This window comes from Neolamprologus brichardi, chromosome 12 (genome assembly GCF_056152115.1).
Source record: "Neolamprologus brichardi isolate AB-2024 chromosome 12, ASM5615211v1, whole genome shotgun sequence".
Lineage (NCBI taxonomy): Eukaryota > Metazoa > Chordata > Actinopteri > Cichliformes > Cichlidae > Neolamprologus > Neolamprologus brichardi.
The window spans coordinates 12004436-12022137 of NC_142115.1; the positions used below are offsets into that span (position 1 = coordinate 12004436).

Below are 17702 nucleotides of genomic sequence, written 5' to 3' on the forward strand. Positions count from 1 at the left end.
GGAAGTATTTATACACACACATTTTTAGACGGCAGAGGTCAGATTAGTTCGGTCTGCAGGTAGAAAAACTTGATGGTGTTTGGATTTTATTATGCAGATAAAAATCTAGTTTAACATGTTCAGAACGCTCGATGTGCTCGACATGTCAGCTCTGATAAACAGAATTGTTTTTGTGAAATGTGATTTTTCTCATGAAGGTGGAAATGAAAGTAGAAAATTTGAATTCTTAAAAAAAATAAATTTGATAGTTCTATGTAGTAATGTGCTAATAGCACAATATTGCTTTCAGCAATGTAAATATACTACCACGTGTACAGTTAACATTATAAGAGACCGTACTGACTCAAGCGAACTAACCATCTGTTATGTTGGCTCTTGCGGTGTGTACTGTAAGCCTAACTGCCTTTCTTTTAAATTAAGGGACGACACTTTAAGTATTGCAAGATGGGCTGTTTTTTTTTTTTTGTTTGTTTGTTTTGTTTTTTTATTCCAGTGGTTGTTGCATACTTACACAATCACTGTGCAGCAGAGCTGATTTCAATTTCCTGAACTGTAAAGGCTGAGTGCTGTTTGGACCAAAGAGCCTTGGACATTGTTTCCATGTGACAAGAACTGTGACATCTGTCCACCCACCCCATGTATCATGTTGAGCTTGAATGTGCAAATAACGCAGCCATATTGCCCATGTTGCCAGTTTTGTCACCCTTTCCAGATTCCTTCCTACCTACCTACCTACCTACCTACCTACCTGCCTGCTACCTCTTTGCCTGCTTGCTTTTACCACCTGCTTTGCCATTTATATGCATGTAGTTCTAATGGGGTGAATGCCTTCACAACTGGACAAAGTCCGTCCTTTTATCACAATCCACTAAATTGTCTGGTGTATCATATGGTCACATTTTTATGTGGGCTCAGTGTGGGGGGTAATTTTGCAAAAAGTCAAACTTCTGGGAGAGATTTCAAAACCTTGCGTGAGTCATGTTTGCTATTTACCACTAATTGGATCTAATTTCTAATTATGGACAATTAGTGTGAAAATGTCAAGTCAGAAAGAATGTGGCTGCCCTGTTATTGGCACTCAAAACTGAGACTGAAGCCAGAAAATGCCCCACTATGCACATTGCTGCTTGCAGGTGTCCAATTTCTCTGTCTTGAGTCCTGCTTAAAGTGCATCAGCGTGGTAAAACCGCAGGACCAGATTCAGACATGCATTTATGAAATCGTTATGTTCATTATTGACTCTTCGACACTTTTCGAAGAATTCTTCCTGGACTACTCCCATGATTTGATTTGATTTTTAAAATTCTAATAGTAAAATGGGAGAAAATTTATTCTTGGTTTTATTCATATTGCAGATTCTGGACTTAATTTGTAACCTGCAGATTTTCTTATAGAAAGAAATGTGTGTCTAAATCAGGTTCTACACTTTCAAGGGGAGTGGCATTAAATTTGCATTCAGTTGTCTAGAAGCATAAATGACTGATTTTTCTCTTTCTTTTTTTAATAATCTTTTCTATAAATTAAGAGGTGCAATATTTGCTTGATTATATTTTAAAACCAGCTCCCCGTATCTTCAACAGCCTCACCAGAGTTTGACCATGATTACTGCCTGCCCAGGTCTTCAATATGGCTGGCTTCCCTGAATGGTACTGCTCTTCAAACCCACCAAACCTTTTAAGAGGCTATATTTTGAATCTAGAGTGAAGTGCTTTCTTGTAGGAAGCGCTGAATGCACAGCTGTCAGTTTACACAAATTTTACAGTACCATAGTAACTTGGCTGTTGACTCATGACTGAATCTTTTGAAAAACCCTTTGTGTGCATTATTCTCTGAAATAGCTAAAGCTTGTTGCCCTCTTGATTCTTATTTACAGTTCTCAGCCCAGGATTATTTTTCCCTGAGACTGCAGAACGTAATTAGGAGGAACTGTAGCATTTAAAAACCAAAACAAAAAACTGTTTTACTTACAAAAACAGACCATCTCTCTTTGTGCGATGCACTAATAAGAATTTCTGGCTCATGAGTTGTTTTTTTTCTCCTAAATATGTATATACCCCCCCTCCTCCCCCACATTACAACAGGAAATGTTTGTCACATTACCACCAATTCCAAAAAGGCATCCACAGCATGCTGTTACATATAATGAATTATTATGAAAGTTTACACTGTACAGTATTTTCACTTGATCTTTATGAAAGATCACTTCACCAGAATTACCTTTTTGTACACAAAAACTCACAAATATGTATAATTCTCCATTTTTATCCCAAATACTGAAGTTATCTGTCTGCGGCCATGCAACTGGCAGCATAACCCTTGTTTTCTTTTTTTCCCCTTTCCTCCCCCCTCTTTGTTTGTTTTGCCAGAACGCAGTCAGGACAGTGAGGTTGTCTTGCTTTCTGACTCCAACTCCACTCAGGATGCCTTCACAGACCCCGCTAGCTCACAAGACAGCAGCCACAAACTCGCCTCCGGGAAAGCAAGCTCATCGTCATCAGAGAGTACAACCCCGGTAAAGGATGGCCAGCCAGCATCTGAGGACACAGGTAATGAGAGATTAAATGAGCCTTTTATTGCTTCAGGCACATGTTGGCCCGTTCCTCCGTAAAGTAGCATTTTGAAGATTTTTATTCAATTAAATGTTCGTGTAGTTAAGGTTCCCAAATGAGGGAACAAAAACACAAACTTAGTGTTTGACATTAAAGAAATTGTATTTGAAAGTTATTGTTTTCTCTTGCCGTTGTTTAAATAGATCATAACATCTTTTTTTTTTTTTTTTTTTTTTTTGCCTGTGCCTGATCATAACATCACTTAAAAATGACATCTTCCTTCTCTCATTTCGAGCCAACAGCCTGTGGACTTTCAGTGAGAAAGAGTTGAATTTGCTATAAAATTTAGCCAGAATCCAAAGGAAGCAACACTTATGCCCTGAACATTGTAGAGTTCCCAAAAGGCTCTGCTCTTCCACCTCACTCATTTCACCTCAGATAAAGCAGGAAGTGAAGGGGTGGGACTTTTTAGGTCAAAGCCTATTGGTTATCCGCTTTTGACATTGCAAAAGGGGGAAATTCTTTCTAGCTTGTGAAGGTTTTAGGTTATGTAGGTATTTCTGGGTAGTAAGAATTTTGATATTTCCCCCTTCAAGTTCATAAACATGTCAGAAACTACAACATGGATACTTAACTGCTGCATTTTTTTTAATTTCCGTAATCTCAGCTTAGAGGTAAACAAATGCAAACAAACTGCAGGACTGTGAATGTCTTTGAACACTGAAAGCTTGTTGTTTTGAGACTCATAATAAAGAAAAATGCTAATTATTGGCCAGTTTATTTATTAAAACAATGAAAGTTTAGTTTCCTGCCCAAAGAATTGTGTAACGCAAGCATTAAAACCACATTTGTTTTTATCAACATTGACTTAACCAAATGCCCCAGAACTGAAATCTTTGAGACTTTTGCGCTGAATTCAGGGTCTAAAGTTTTGATTTTGTGCTGTATCTTAGCCTCACGTGGTGAGCACACTGGCATCCAGACAGAAGAGAAAGTAATCCAGGAAGAAGTCGAAGCAGTGGTGGTGGTTGTGTCTGAGGGTTCAGCTCCCAAAGTCTCTTCGGACCCCTGTCCTAACCTGATGCCTGTGCCAGCCACACCTCCAAAGCCAGCATTTTCTCAACAGGCCACCCCCCAGACCCCAGCCAGCGAGGGTAAGAAGAAGCCCGAGCCCCCCGCTGAGGTGATAGAAGTGCCCAAAGCCCTGCCTCCAGATCATCCTGATCAGAAACGAATGCTGGTGGAGATGTGTGTCCGGGCTCTGTTTCTCTGTCTGGGGCGCTTCCCTCAGCACTACAAGAGTCTCTACCGCCTGGCCTTCTTCTATGCAAACAGCAAGACCCATCAGGTCAGTCCAGCCCTGTTAACTGATAGCCAAGCCACATGCCTGTTCTTGACATTGATGGTGTGTTCAGTGCACCAAAATACAGGTCCCACCGGCAGCCACACATTCCCTCTCTATATCACTTTCTCCAACAGTTTTGACAGATACTGTCATGTGATTTCAATCATGAGCCCTTCCGTTCCTTCTCCTAGGGAGATATTCTTTTCTTCTGCTCATTCTGATCCTATAATCTAGTCTCATCTGTCAAAATAATATTATTCCAGTCTAATCTGGCTGTTAATTTCTTCTTTCTACTTGAGGTTAACCTTGTGCTATTTACATTCATAAAAGCATCCTTTTGACTGTTCAGTATTATTCTACTACCTCTTCAAGAATGTGCCTGATTTGGTCTTGTAACAGAGAACTGCGCCTTAGTTGTCTTTATATCTTTGGTGGTCTTCCAGGTTTAACTAAGACTTCTCATGTCACTGATAGGCTTGTTTTGTTTTTTTCATTTGGATGGCTGCCTTCACCTGAATAGACACCATGTTGTAACATGTTCTTGTGAAAATCAGTGAATGCAACTTCAGCGTTTCAAGCCAACACCATGAAATGTCAATAAAACATACCAGGTTTGAAAGTGAAGCTGCTTTGTCCAGTAAGCCTGTGAGAAAACGTGGGACTCAGGAAAAGATGTCACAGACAACACAGCTGTAATTAAAGTTGACACTAAAATGAAATGAAAATGAAAAAATGAGGTTCCTCTCCAATTACTTATGTATTTATCTGTATTTCTATAGTGATTACACCAGAGCTGTGATTTCCATTTTTTTGTTTTTCTTTGGTTTTCTTGTGGGACTGTGAGCTCTGCAGTGATACATGAGCTGCTGAAACAGCTTGTGTTGGCTATGAGGCTTTGTGGGCAGAGGTGTGTGTGGGTGGTGCGCAGTGCTCTCTCAGCCAGTTTGGCACAAGGAGACTGCAATGAGCTTTACTCGAGATGGCAACCTTCTGTTACCACTTTAGTTTTTGTTTTCTTGAATAAATACAGTCTTTCCCCAAACTGAATAAAGGTAAAGTGTTAGGTGTTTTATATATCCTCATTTGACCTCGGTAGTCTAAACAAGCACTGAAATCAAGTTCAGTAAAGGAAATTTCCATTAGACTCAGTTTAGTGTACAATAACTTTTGATTGAGGCTTACCTAGTTAGTATTAGGCTCAAGGAAACTGTTGGTAAGGTTTCCTTGAGGTTTAACATGGAGGAAAGCAAATGTACCCCGGCACTGAGTGGATGACAGTCACTTGATGCTGTTGCCACAGGTTGCTTAGACACTCTGTTCCATTTACATTGGCTGGTCATTTTTATTCTCGTATTTCAAACTTGGAAAGAGGGGAAGCCTGTTAATTTTATGCTATGGGCAGTGGGATTGTGACAGGTAGCATGAAGTGGTGGTGGCTTCCAATCTTGTTTTCAACAGGGCACTGGTTAGGCACTGCTTGGTTTGTGAGTCATCTCGATATGAAAAGATGTTTACATTGCAAATGTTTTTCATGTTTTTCATATATATATATATATATAAAAGACAGATAAATGTTGTACATTCAAATGTATGTTGTTGCTTTTTTCCCCACACAGAACCTACAGTGGGCTAGAGATGTGTTGCTAGGAAGCAGTGTCCCATGGCAACAGCTGAAGCACATGCCAGCACAAGGACTTTTCTGTGAAAGAAACAAGACAAACCTGTTCAATGTAAGTCAGAGTTCACTAAACACACACACACTTCCTCCTTTAATATGTCATTAAGCCACCACATGTGTAATGTGTTTTTGAACAGCCATTTCATCACTCGATTTATTGCCAACCATCAAGCATTTGCACCAAAGACTTTTTTTTTGTTTTTATTTTAAAGTTAAAATATTTTACGTGAGTCATGGCTATCAAGGCCAATATTGCATAAATAATGGGGCCGGGTTATGACTGTACAAGCATGCCGAAATTAATTTAGTGAATATTCCACATCGTATTCTAATAAATATAACCTAGAATTTTGAACAACCCACAAAATTTACAGTCATTATCTTTTACAATATTTACAAATGAGAAGGAAAAACGTGAGTGCTATAAACACATTATAATCTGTTCACTTTAATCAGAGAAATACAAAACAGACTTCTCAACAATGGCCATATCTACCACTAATACTCCATTTTGAACGCTTGGCATTTAGTTGTTGTCTTTTGCTGAATGTGAGCATGTTTTATAAGAGGGTTATTATTATGCCATTAAAACAAGCAGCAGCCTCTGGAACCGAAAACACAGAAGTGCAAAAAACTGCAGTTCTTGTTGTGGCCACATAAGACTTGCTCCAAAAACGAGTCAATCCCACTCACCAACTAAAGCATTAAAAAGCATATTTTACAGCCGGGTACAAAATTAAATGGTTTCTGTCGCTATGGGTACTTTCCCCTTACATATCCACTGCATGTTTTTACTGTTTACTTTTATTTTTAAATTGACTAATCCATTTGGATTTTGCTAAGGCTTTAGGTTTGGAATATCATCGCAACACTTTTAATCAATCACTAAATTGTTTGTGGTGTCTTTTAGACCGTTATCTGACAATTATGACTATTATTATGGTATGGATTGTCAAAGAGGTTTGTGCTTCAGGTTTGCTGAGCAAACTTTTAGTATTTTATGTATTTTATAGTATTGTGTTCAGGCATGAAAATCTTTAGAAACCGATGGGTGACGTGATGGCAAACAGCTAGCTTCTTTAAGCACATTTCTGTACAACTAAAGGCCAAGCAAGCACGTGACCAACAAACTGATGGCCATTTCACAAGGACAGTAGCTGTAGCAGAAGTCACACACTTCTTTGGCGACTATTTTTCTCTTTTATTTTATTAGTCCTTTACATTAGACCATGAACTGATAAGGAAAGGTTTTGTGAGCATTTTGTTTATTTGTTGTTTGTCTTACAACGGCCACTATAGTTAGGATTGTGAGCAAGAAAACAGAACTCGCCTGCCTGCATTCTGCAATCTAATGAAGTCTAGCAGTCAGATTTTAAACACTGTAACTTTATAAGGTTTTTTCAGTACATGCTTAAGTAATTATTCCAAAAGCAAAATTAATTTATGGGATAGGCTTAGGTTGCCATACGACTGCGTTGACACTGAAGTCAAATCTACAATGTGCAGGCGCAGAATCATGTCACATAAGAGATCCCAATGCATGCGTACCCAGGTGGTTGTTGTCTCATCTGTATAAAGTTTAGCCTCAGCATAGGAACGTAAGAACATTTATTGACATTAAGTGTTCAGATCATTTGGGACTCGGTGATCTGTGCAGCTTGCTGTGAATGATTGGCATTCCATAGTTAGGTTTACACACACGAATCAATTGGATTCACAAAAATCAGCCCTATATATGGATCACTAAAGACAAGCACTACTATAATCTGAGTCACACAGCGGGCCATCGCTGCATTATCTGCCTTTCAGAATTACGAGACCTCTGTTGGGTACTAGAGGAGGAGATTACTGTCAGAATCTGTCATCTGTTCTGCATGTCAGTCTGTTTACCTCTTTTCACTTGAAGCACATACTATGCCTTCTCAGCATGTGCAGAAAAAAGGTTACTTTTTTATTTGCTCTTTGTGTGATTTGTCAAAGCGTAAAAACTCTCACTAACATGCCAGATAATACAAACAGAATGTTACGTCATGTCAGCACCTTGTATCATTCAGTTGTCAGGCACGTTTTAGCAGTGAACCTTATTTTGGACATAATTGATTGTGTGGGCCGTAGAGTCAAATGTCGGCTACAGAATGTTAACTGACTGTGGAAACGATGAGGGCCAGGTCTGAGCTAGAGGAAAGCTTTGCTGCTCTTTGGCTCCCACTGGGTTGTTTCAGAGCCCCTTCTGTAGGCAAACCTGCCACCCTAGCATACCAACTGTTGGAGCTTTACTGTTCACTTTGAACCAAGCACTCTGTATCTGCCATAAGACAATCTAAACCTTTCTAAATATGAATGAGAAATGCCTGTTTTCCCCTAGTCTTTAAGTTTAGGCGCACACAGATTTGCTGGCTTGAAGTGGATTTGAACCTTTCAGGAAAACTACCTTTAGGTGAGTAATTTTCAGCAGACAGTCAACAGCTGCATTTGAGACAAACTAATCACTTAGTGTGACTTTTTCTTAAATATTCTCTGTGTGTTCAAGTCATGTCTTCATCTGCAGCAGGTCTGATGTGCTAGTGTGATTACATCAAACATGTGGCATGATGCGTGGCGCCTGTTGATGTCAAAGAGGCTTGACTCTCAGCTGAGTACACACCTCATTGAGCCTGTTGGTGAATACTAAGTTCCCTAATGTAGGTCATGATGCCCTACTTTTCCCTCTCACATTGGCAGGGTTACATTAACTGCACAAAGTAACCTACATACTGCTGTAAAGAAATGATCCAGATGAAGTTATGCTGCATAATTTATCAGTGTGGTTGTCAGCACAAGTGAACCAGTATAAGGTGGGATGTGATTATGACATTAAAGTAATTGTGATAGAAAGAAAAGAAGAAGCAAAACACATTAATAAAGCACATCCATCTGCAGAAAGAAGCATACATAAGAAGCATAAATGTCTGTCTAGACAGCTTCTCTTTTATTTATTCATTTATTTTTAACAGAGCACTTCTCTCAGACTGCAGCTTTACTTGTGGTTCCTAGGGTATTGAAAAGTAGAATGGGAGGCAGAGCATTGAGCTTTCAGGCCCCTCTTCAGCTCCCAGTTTGGATTTGGGAGATGAACACCCTACTTTTAAGATGAGGCTTAAAGCTTTCCGTTATGTTAAAGCTTACAGTTAGAGCTGGATCAGGTGACCCTGAATCCTCCCTTAGTTATTCTGCAATAGACCTAGACTGATGGGGGATTCCCATGATGCACTAACTCACCTCACCTCTGTGTTTATACACCACTCTGCATTTAATCATTAATTATTCATCTCTGGCTCTTTTACTCTTCTCCTCAGCAGAACCAGGCTCAGGGAGTGGAGGTTTCTTCCTGTTAAAAGGAAGTTTTTCCTTCCCACTGTCGCCAAGTGCTTGCTCAGAGAATGTTGTTTGATTGTTGGGGTTTTCTCTGTATTACTGTAGAGTCTTTACTTTACAATAATAAAAGCCTTGGGGCGACTGGTGTTGCTGGCACTGTATAAATTATATTAAACTAATTTTTAAAATGTTTGGCTTTTCAGATGCAGGGAATAGATGTAAAATGCAGTTTGGTTTTAAGGGAGCAACACGTACACTTTGTTTTGACTAAGTCCCATATCAGTTTTATTGGGTTTGAAAATATTATTAGCCCAAACGCATTGCTCGGAAGATTCATTCAAACAAGGATTATAACATACTATATGTTTTTGTTGAATAATGATTAAACTTGGTAGCAGATACCAATATATAATTTAGCATTACATTGTTGATGTGTGTATTGTGACACTTCATACAAAGCAAAAATGTTTCCTCTTTAGTCTGCAATTTATTATTTATGACCCAAGTGATGTCACATGTTTATAATCCAGTGAGCATGTTATAAACTCAGACTCGGCTGCCACCAAAGACGCATTAGTAAAAGGATTCAGTATATCTTATGTCAGCCCTTTAAACTATACAGATAATGTGATGTAACATCAACATCACACACTGATTTTTCTGAATTTCCAAATCACCCTGTTTGGATTCAGTGTTGTCATTACAGGCATGTAGTGGGATTATTGTAGCCATTATTTCCACAGTGGTTTACAGAGTGAGAAAACTGAGTTGTAATGATATTTCTTGTAATGCTGTTGTAACAGCAGGCGGCTTTAGCTACAAGACTACTGTTGAGTAGTCGTGAGGAGTCCCTGAGTATTCACTCAGGCACAGTTACCACCTCCTTCCTTCCCCCGCCACACACGCACTCATCTTACTTGCATATTCTTCCACCCACTCACGTAGCTCCAGAGAAAATGGGCGTCCTTGTTGCTATATTTCAGACAGACGTTACTCCGCTTCTGTCATGTTTTGAAATGATACCCTTTTTTGTGCGTGTGTGTCGGGTGAGCATTCACGTTTAATTCAACCACTTGAATCTAACTTTGCTTATAGGTGAGCTTCGGTGTCTTGTTATAGGGTAACACAGTTGAGTCAGTTGATGTATGACTCAAACATTTGTGTGTTCAGCTGTGCAGCGTGCTGTAGGTGGAGCCTCACTTAGGAGAACCTTGTTGTGTGTGTGTGGTTTTTTTTTTCTGCCTCTCTTAGAGGAGGCGTGTTGGCCCAATGAATTCATTTTGTACAAGTTGATATTTGGATTTGCATGTTGGAGGGTTAACTCTGGCTGCAAGTCTGTTTTTCATTGCCTTCTCCTGCTCTGTAATTGAGTGAGCTCGATATTTTTCAGCACTTCTTTTTACACTCACAACAGGAAGCGGGAAAAACAAGGTGTGTTTCCTTAGTATGTTTTTGGTGGCCAGCTGGAGAGAGACGACCAGAGTTAAAGGAGAGAAAAACAAGAAGGTGAGGTCTGCTGTTGCTGTGCTGCTGGCTGACTGAGGAAATATGTGTACGCAACACAATCTGTTCAGGCAGCACCGTTCTTCACACTGTTTTGTGTGGCTGATTGCGGGGGGAGGGCTTTACTTACACAACCCTTGAGGGACTTTTTTTTTTCTGCTAGTTTTGCCTTTCCTTTCTCACTATTGGTTTGTCATCCTCTTGATGCATCACACTACACAGATGAGGTAGCACTGAATTCATTTTTCAGCCAGTTTATGTTCTCTTGTTCTTTTCCTGTTGCTCTGTCTTCAGGCTGATCACGCTCTACCCCTCCCCCTGGCTCTTTTTCACTCTACTCAACTCCTCACTCTGTTGCTCTGCTTCCTCATTACTCTCTCTCTCTCTGGCACTCCCCTGTTTGTGTGTATTGTGTGGGTGTGCACTAATGGGCGGGAGTTTCTCCACCAGCCTCCAATTGGCTGGCGTAGACCTACGAGGATTGGATGTATGCTGTGTAGAGTGAGAGAGAGAGTGAGTGAGAGAAGGGGAGGGGGGGTGGAGGACTCCAGCAGGCTGGGGTCAGGGGGAAAGCGGAGATGGAGTGCGTGGGTGTTTTTGTTTTGAGATGGCAGGGTTTGAAATCAGGAGAAGAACGAGTCAGCTCTACTGTCAGTGGCGTACTGAGCTTATAGGCCGTGACTCCGGTACCGTCTCTCCTCTTGCCATTCTCTTTCTCTTTTCCTGTTCTGCCATGTGCAGCTGTGCTTCCCTCTTCTCCTCTTCTGCAGCTCGTGCTGCCCTAGCACCCAAATGCAGCCCACCCCTGGCTCTGAGAGCGTGAGCCTCTTTCAGGGTGGAGGCGCTGCTGGTGCTGCCACCACCAACAGGAAACTGTCCAAAAGAATACTAACACAGGCGTGGTGGAGTAGCTTTCTTTGGTGATGGTGAGTTGCCTCCTCTCGTTCCTTCTGACTTTTTTTTTTCTTTTCAAAATCGAGCGCAAATTTGTGTTTATAGTAGCTGTACCTTGGAGTAGAGCTGTTTTTAAATCTGTGATGTTTCTGTTAGATTGCACAGAACTGTAAAGGACACTCCTGGAGTCTTTTATTCTTTAGATTATTCAGATTTCTGCATGTCAGAACTAATGCAGAGAAGAATTTAGGAAGATATAAAACCAACAACCTGCCAAATGCTCATTGCTTTAGCAGGAGACCAGCCATCTTGGATTCCCCCCCCCCCCCCCCCCCTCGAAATCGTACAATCTAAAGTTGTAGTTGGTTATAGTGAAACTGTAGTTGATGTAACATGGGATAGTGACTGTTGGATAGTGACTTTAAGACATAGCAATGCTTAATTTGTGCAACTTTCCTGCCTTTTTACTTTTTTTTCCGTGCCTTTCCTTGTCCATGGCATGTTTACACATGAAAAGATGAAGCAGTTAAGACAGCCATTTTTTTTTATTTGGCTTGCAAAAAAAGAATTCCCCAGTTCAGTTTAACTGTATAGCCCAATAGCCATTTTTTTTGCCTTTTTTCTGCTTTTCCCTTTTAACCAGCTTATTATTTAAATGTAAAAACAATCTAAAGTATGAGTTTGTCTGCTGTGCGTCTTACCCCTTGCCTGATTCCTACGTGATCTACTGGCCATGTCTGGGCTTAAGCTCCAGATATCAAGCAGTGTTCATATTTTCTGCAGCAAAAAGGGGGAAAAAAAGATGCTTAAAATTATTGCGGTTAAAGTCTTACAAATCTGCTTTAGATGCTGTGCTGCTTCATAATCTGTGTAAACCCATGGCTCTGCTTCCCTAAACAGATTTGCTGAGGTTGGATGCTACTGTAAAGAACAACTCTTCTCCATGAAATGTTGGAGGCTTTTCATAATCTGTGCATTGAAAGGTTAAAAACCCTCCCAAGCCTGGCCTGATTGCGTCTCATGACATCATAAATAAATCTTCTTGTCTTTGTGCAGACATTTGAGCAATGTTCGTGGGATTTCTTTCCTGACCTGTTTTTTTGTTTGTTTTTTGAATTATCATCACGGAAGTTGCTTAAAAAACAGTCCAAAAAGATTCCTATGTACAACAAAAATACTAACAGAAATTAGGAATGCTTAAAAACAACATGTTTCAGGTTTTCTGGGATTCATTTGCATTTCATTTAATTTTCTAGGTTAAAAGGCTCCAGGTGCATCTTCAAGCATGGATTTTGTTTTGATAGGTTTATCTCTCCTGCTTTGTTCCTCTCCGGTGGATTTGAAAATGTCATCTGACAATCTGGAGCGGTCTGTTAGGAGGAGTGCCATGCTCCCCATGCCTCCACCATCTCATTTGTTTTTGTTCCATCCTGATATGGTCATCTTTATTTCACTCACTCACTCACTCACTCACACACACTCACACACACACACACACACACACACTCACACACACACACACACACACACACACACTGAGTCTGTAACTGTACTATGTGCCATGTGCTTTGCAACTGAAGCCTGTGTGCTGCCTAGGCCACCATCTGCACTCGCATCAGTAGCTTCAGAGTGCAGATCCTCTCATCAGTTTACCTGCTGGGTGGACATGTGCTCACTGAAAAGGTGGACTTCTCCATTTAAAAAAAAAAACCAAAAAAGAAGGGGGGGAGGAAAAAAGAGGACGGTGTTTGTTGGCAGCTAGTCTGTTGGTCTGTTTCATTGCTTGGACAGAACTGAGCACTAATGAGACTGCCCATCATGTGCACCCAGAGAGAAAGCCCCCCTCTCCCTTAATATCTCCTACATGGCAAGCTAGACCGCTAGATCTCTCCTGCAGCCTTTCCATCCCCTCATTAGGGCTTTCTTGCCATGTGTTTCAGTCACATTAATTTTTCTTGCTTTCCCCACTACCTTCTTTCCTTTCAGCTTTTCCACGTGTCCCCGTTAATTGTTTCCGTTGTGTCATGCCCTCCACATGCCTCTGAGAACTTAGAATAGCAGCCGAGAGCATTTATAAAAACACAAACTTTCAGAATTTTATAAATTGGACTGTTGGGATATTGAGCGGTAACTTTCGTTTGAGCTGCTGGAGATCATTTGGCTTCACTGGGAAGTTTGAAATACTCTTGGGTAACTACACTGTCTCTTTTGACTGTTCCTACTCCAACTGCTAGCAACAATGATGAGTAAAATAGTCAAACCTAACTGTGCATTTTCCTTTGTTTTCTCCTTGTCCTGTCCAGGGCATCTGGCGTATTCCAGTAGATGAGATTGATCGCCCGGGTAGTTTTGCATCTCATATGAACCGATCCATTGTCCTCTTGCTGGAGGTGCTGTCTCAGCTCAAGGATCACGATACTCTGCTGAAAGTCTCTTTCATGCTGCAGAGAACCCCTGACCAGGGAAAGTAAGCACCACATTCTGTGTGATGATGTTAATTCTGTCATGTGTCTTTTATTCGTTCCATGACATCTCTATTGCTTCTTTCTGAAGGAAGTATTTACGGGATGTTGATCGCCAGGTTTTGGCCAAGAGAGCATTTTTCCTAACTGTAAAAGTCCTGGAGGACAATCTGAACAGTCTCACTGGGGTAAGACTACTACAGCCCACTGTACACATGCACGGCCGAGAGCCACTCAGTGTTTTACACATCTGGCATGCACCCACTTCATGTTTTGACAGTTTCTGTTCTTTTTCAGGTGTCTGAGCAGCTTCAGAAAGCGCCTGCGCCCTCCATGGGGGAGATGACCACAACAGACACATCCAACAAGCCCAGTTCAGATGACAGCAAACACGCCGTGCCTAAGAAGCCTGGACTCACAGAGGGTGCCTGTGCTACTGATCCAGGTCCAAGAGAAGCCTCCCAGGCGCAACTCACCCCAGCACCACTACCGTCAATAGATAAAGGGAGTAAGGTTCAGGAGGGTTACCCTGGGAAGGCAGAGACTCCTGGGAATGAGGGGCATAAAGCAGGGCCTGCAGAACCCATGGACCTGGACATCTGCCACTGGAGGAAACCCTCTAATGCCACAGATTCTCAGGGCACCCAAACACAGGCTGAGACCTCAGTGAGTGGCACTGAGCCTCAGCAGAAAGTCACTGACATCAGCCGGACACCAGAACTCTCTCTGGAGGAGCTAAGTATCAGTTCCAGACAGCAGCAGCTTCAAGCCTCAGCACCCAAAATCACCGTGGCAGCGAGCGGGACTGATCAGGGGTTACTACGAAAGCCAAACAGGAAGAGGAAACTTCTAGAGGATGTAGAGTCTGGAAAAACCCTCCTGCTTGATGCCTACAGAGTGTGGCAACAAGGCCAGAAAGTCATGACCTACGACCTGGGGCGCATTGAAAAAATAATGTCAGAGACTTATATGCTCATAAAACAGGTAAACCTCTTGCAGATGTGCCACACCACATCTTCACTGTGCAATGTGTAACATTATTGTTGCAATAACCGCACTGCATTTTTTTAAAATGATATTTTGCAAAGTCATGCATTCTTAATGAGAATCCTCCTAAAATAATTTGGACTCGGGAAACCCCTTTTCTAACTGAATTAGTAACAGTACTCCTACTGACAATCAGGGACTTTCCCACTTTGAGTTTTCGAGCTCTGCAGCAAATACAGCTCAAGGTGTGGTTGTTTTTACTCTGAGTAACCCAAATTCAACCTCGGTGTCTCCCGTCCTTTTGCTGTTATTTCTAAAATAGATTGCTAACTCTAAATGTAGTTTGGTATTTTTAAATAGGAATAGCCATATTTTCTCTCTTTCGCTTGTCTCTCTCTCTCATGCTATATATATACATCTCTAAAGCATGCAAAAACCACTTTGGCTCAGTCACTGCTGATTTAAAGATACAGTGAAATTTATCACTACATTTCACTTTATGAATTCCTGTGATTGGCCTCTTAACTTTTCACATTGATATATATTGATATCAGGTTCTGCACTGAAAAGCAAATTGTTTTCTCATGTCAGCCCCGGCTAGTTTTTGCCATCAAAGTATAATTGATAGTGAAAGATTGTTTTTACACTGCCAGCACAACTGATGCAAAGTGTGCCGTGACAAAGTGCATACACAGAAATAGAAACTTTGTAGGATATTTCTAGAAACAGAAGGCTTCTTTTAATGAATTATGTTAAGATAGTTAAAATAGAATAGCCATGTGGTTCCCATTGGAAAAATATAAACTTTGAAAATACAGCAAGAATGAGATAAGAAATTGAATGGAGTGGTTTACTGTCTGCATCGTTTGGTTGGTTTTTCTGGGCGCTTAGCTTTGCAGGAAGATTCTTTTTCCTGTGCTCTTTAAGAAACAGCTTAGAGAATAATTTTCTCAGAGCCGTACCTAAAAGCCAGAGCCAGACGCAACATGTTTCCTGTCACCAAATCACGCAATTAATAAGCCTGGACATATACCAAAGCCATCTTGTAGTTGTGTACCTACTTACACAAACTGCAAATGCTTTGTTTTCTCTTTTCTTTCCCCCCCCCCAAAACACACCTGCACATGGTTATATTTTAAATCTGTACCTTTTGATTTTTTTCATTTTTGTTTATGTCAGCAGTGCTGCATATCACACTCAAGACATTTTTCAGTCTCTAACCTCTCTGCTGAGGTGTTAAAACAAAAACCCACTAAGTGTGTATGTAGATTGAGCATTTCCTGTCATCAAAGTATTTTAGCTTGATGAGTAGAGAATAATGGTTGCTCATTGTTACCTCAAAAAAGATCCTCAAATGCGCATCATCATGTGAACATTGCGTTGGTTCAGAATTTGTTCAAATGCTCTCAATTGTTTGCAAACACTGTCTGTTAATGATGCCATTACAGTTCTCTAGAAAGTGGTGCTGGTCCTCCATAACTGTCAGATATTTTTTGGGCTTTTTTGTTTTGTTTTGTGGTTGTTGTTTTTTGTTGGTTTTTTTTTTTTTTTTTTTTTTTTTTGGGGGGGGGGGGGGGGGGGTTGCATTAATAAAATTAACCTTGTTGTAAATTAGATCTAAGTGCAAGATATTGATAGTTTTATTTCAGATTATTTGTTGAAATTTTCCCTTTTTTAAAAATAAGGGATTTTTGAGAAGTTTTAACTGGCAAATAAGCATACACACACATGCATCATTGTGTTTTTGTGGGGAGGAAGTTCAACAAGTAAAGAGTTTGCAGAGAGCTAGAGATGAAAGCAGAGGGCTGTCCTCTGTGACATGTTGAAGCTTGACTCAGTCTCTTTCTACAATAAGCAGTTTGAAAACTTGATTGAGGATGCTGTAAATTCCCTCGCTTTGGGGGTCCCTGAATTGCTGCAGACAGCGAACGTCGCTGTAAACATGCTCACGCAGCTGTTAAAGCTGCCACAGACAAAAATTCGATAGAGGAAAAATAAAGTCCCCCTAAATATTTGTCCTCTCACAGGCCTTACGCCCACTCCTCTGGGTAGAAGTTGTCTGCTTAACTCATACAGACAACTATGTCTCGCAGTCACGGAGGACCTTTAACACTTGCCTATAAACTGGAAAACATTTGGACAACAAAGACCTGTGATTGCCTAAATTCTCCAATCGGGGTTTCATTTTCTAAAACAATCCTGAAAACAATCAGTGGTAGATTCTAGATCTTTCTCAGAGTACTTGAGTTACAATATGCTGAAAGGTTATTATCCAATTTGTGCCCCTGAAGATGCCAAAACCTGGCTGCCTACTTCAGCTTCGAGTGTGCGGTGTTGTTCTCCAGCTAAGCTTGCCAACTCCCACACATCCACCAGCTGAACTACGCCTTTCTTTACTTGTGCTAATGATCAGATGCGAAAGCTGAGGAGAGAAAAAATCGTGCTGGCTCAGAATCAGATTAAGTTGGTGTCGGTTTGGCGTTGGTGTATGAGGATTAATTAACACGGTATGTTTCTCAGGACAGGTCACTTCAGAAATCTGATGAATTTGTGGTGCTATAATCATTGCTTCTGTGTTTATACTGCACGGAAACGTATGTGAACAAGTTGACATTGTGGAATCTGATTATCTGTAGATACACTGCGTTCCTCTGCTCTAAAATCCTTATTCTGCTTTTTCTCCTGTCTCAGGTTGATGAGGATGTGGCTCTGGACCAGGCTGTGAAGTTCTGTCAGATACAGTTGGCCACTTCTGCCCAAAGACAGGTAAACCTTTGTAACTCAGCATGTTCATCTGCCACCTTTCTGCTACACCCACACCTTCACATTTTCCCTCATCCTTGTGGTGTAGCTCCCTGTAGCACGTGCTTAACTATGGGTCTATTCCTTCATTATTAAAGATGATGCAAAAAAAAGAAAAATCCTGAGAT

At 40.9% G+C, this 17702-nt stretch overlaps 1 protein-coding gene across 7 annotated transcripts in view; it reads left to right on the plus strand.

Moving 5' to 3' along the window:
- The window catches only part of cabin1 (calcineurin binding protein 1), a 39318-nt gene that overhangs the window by 13275 nt on the left and 8341 nt on the right, over positions 1–17702 (plus strand). For 5 of the 7 annotated variants that reach the window (XR_004844036.2, XR_004844037.2, XM_006803182.3 and 2 more), the window contains 8 exons: positions 1581–1646; positions 2367–2546; positions 3503–3897; positions 5511–5624; positions 13627–13790; positions 13877–13973; positions 14083–14769; positions 17464–17538. Coding sequence is in view for 5 of the 7 variants with exons in the window: in XM_006803182.3 (XP_006803245.2) it covers positions 1581–1646; positions 2367–2546; positions 3503–3897; positions 5511–5624; positions 13627–13790; positions 13877–13973; positions 14083–14769; positions 17464–17538 (1778 nt within the window). In the remaining 2 variants the exon portion in view is untranslated. The remainder of the gene's footprint in view (positions 1–1580; positions 1647–2366; positions 2547–3502; positions 3898–5510; positions 5625–13626; positions 13791–13876; positions 13974–14082; positions 14770–17463; positions 17539–17702) is intronic. The other 2 variants (XM_035913083.2, XM_035913086.2) reach the window with 1 other exon arrangement.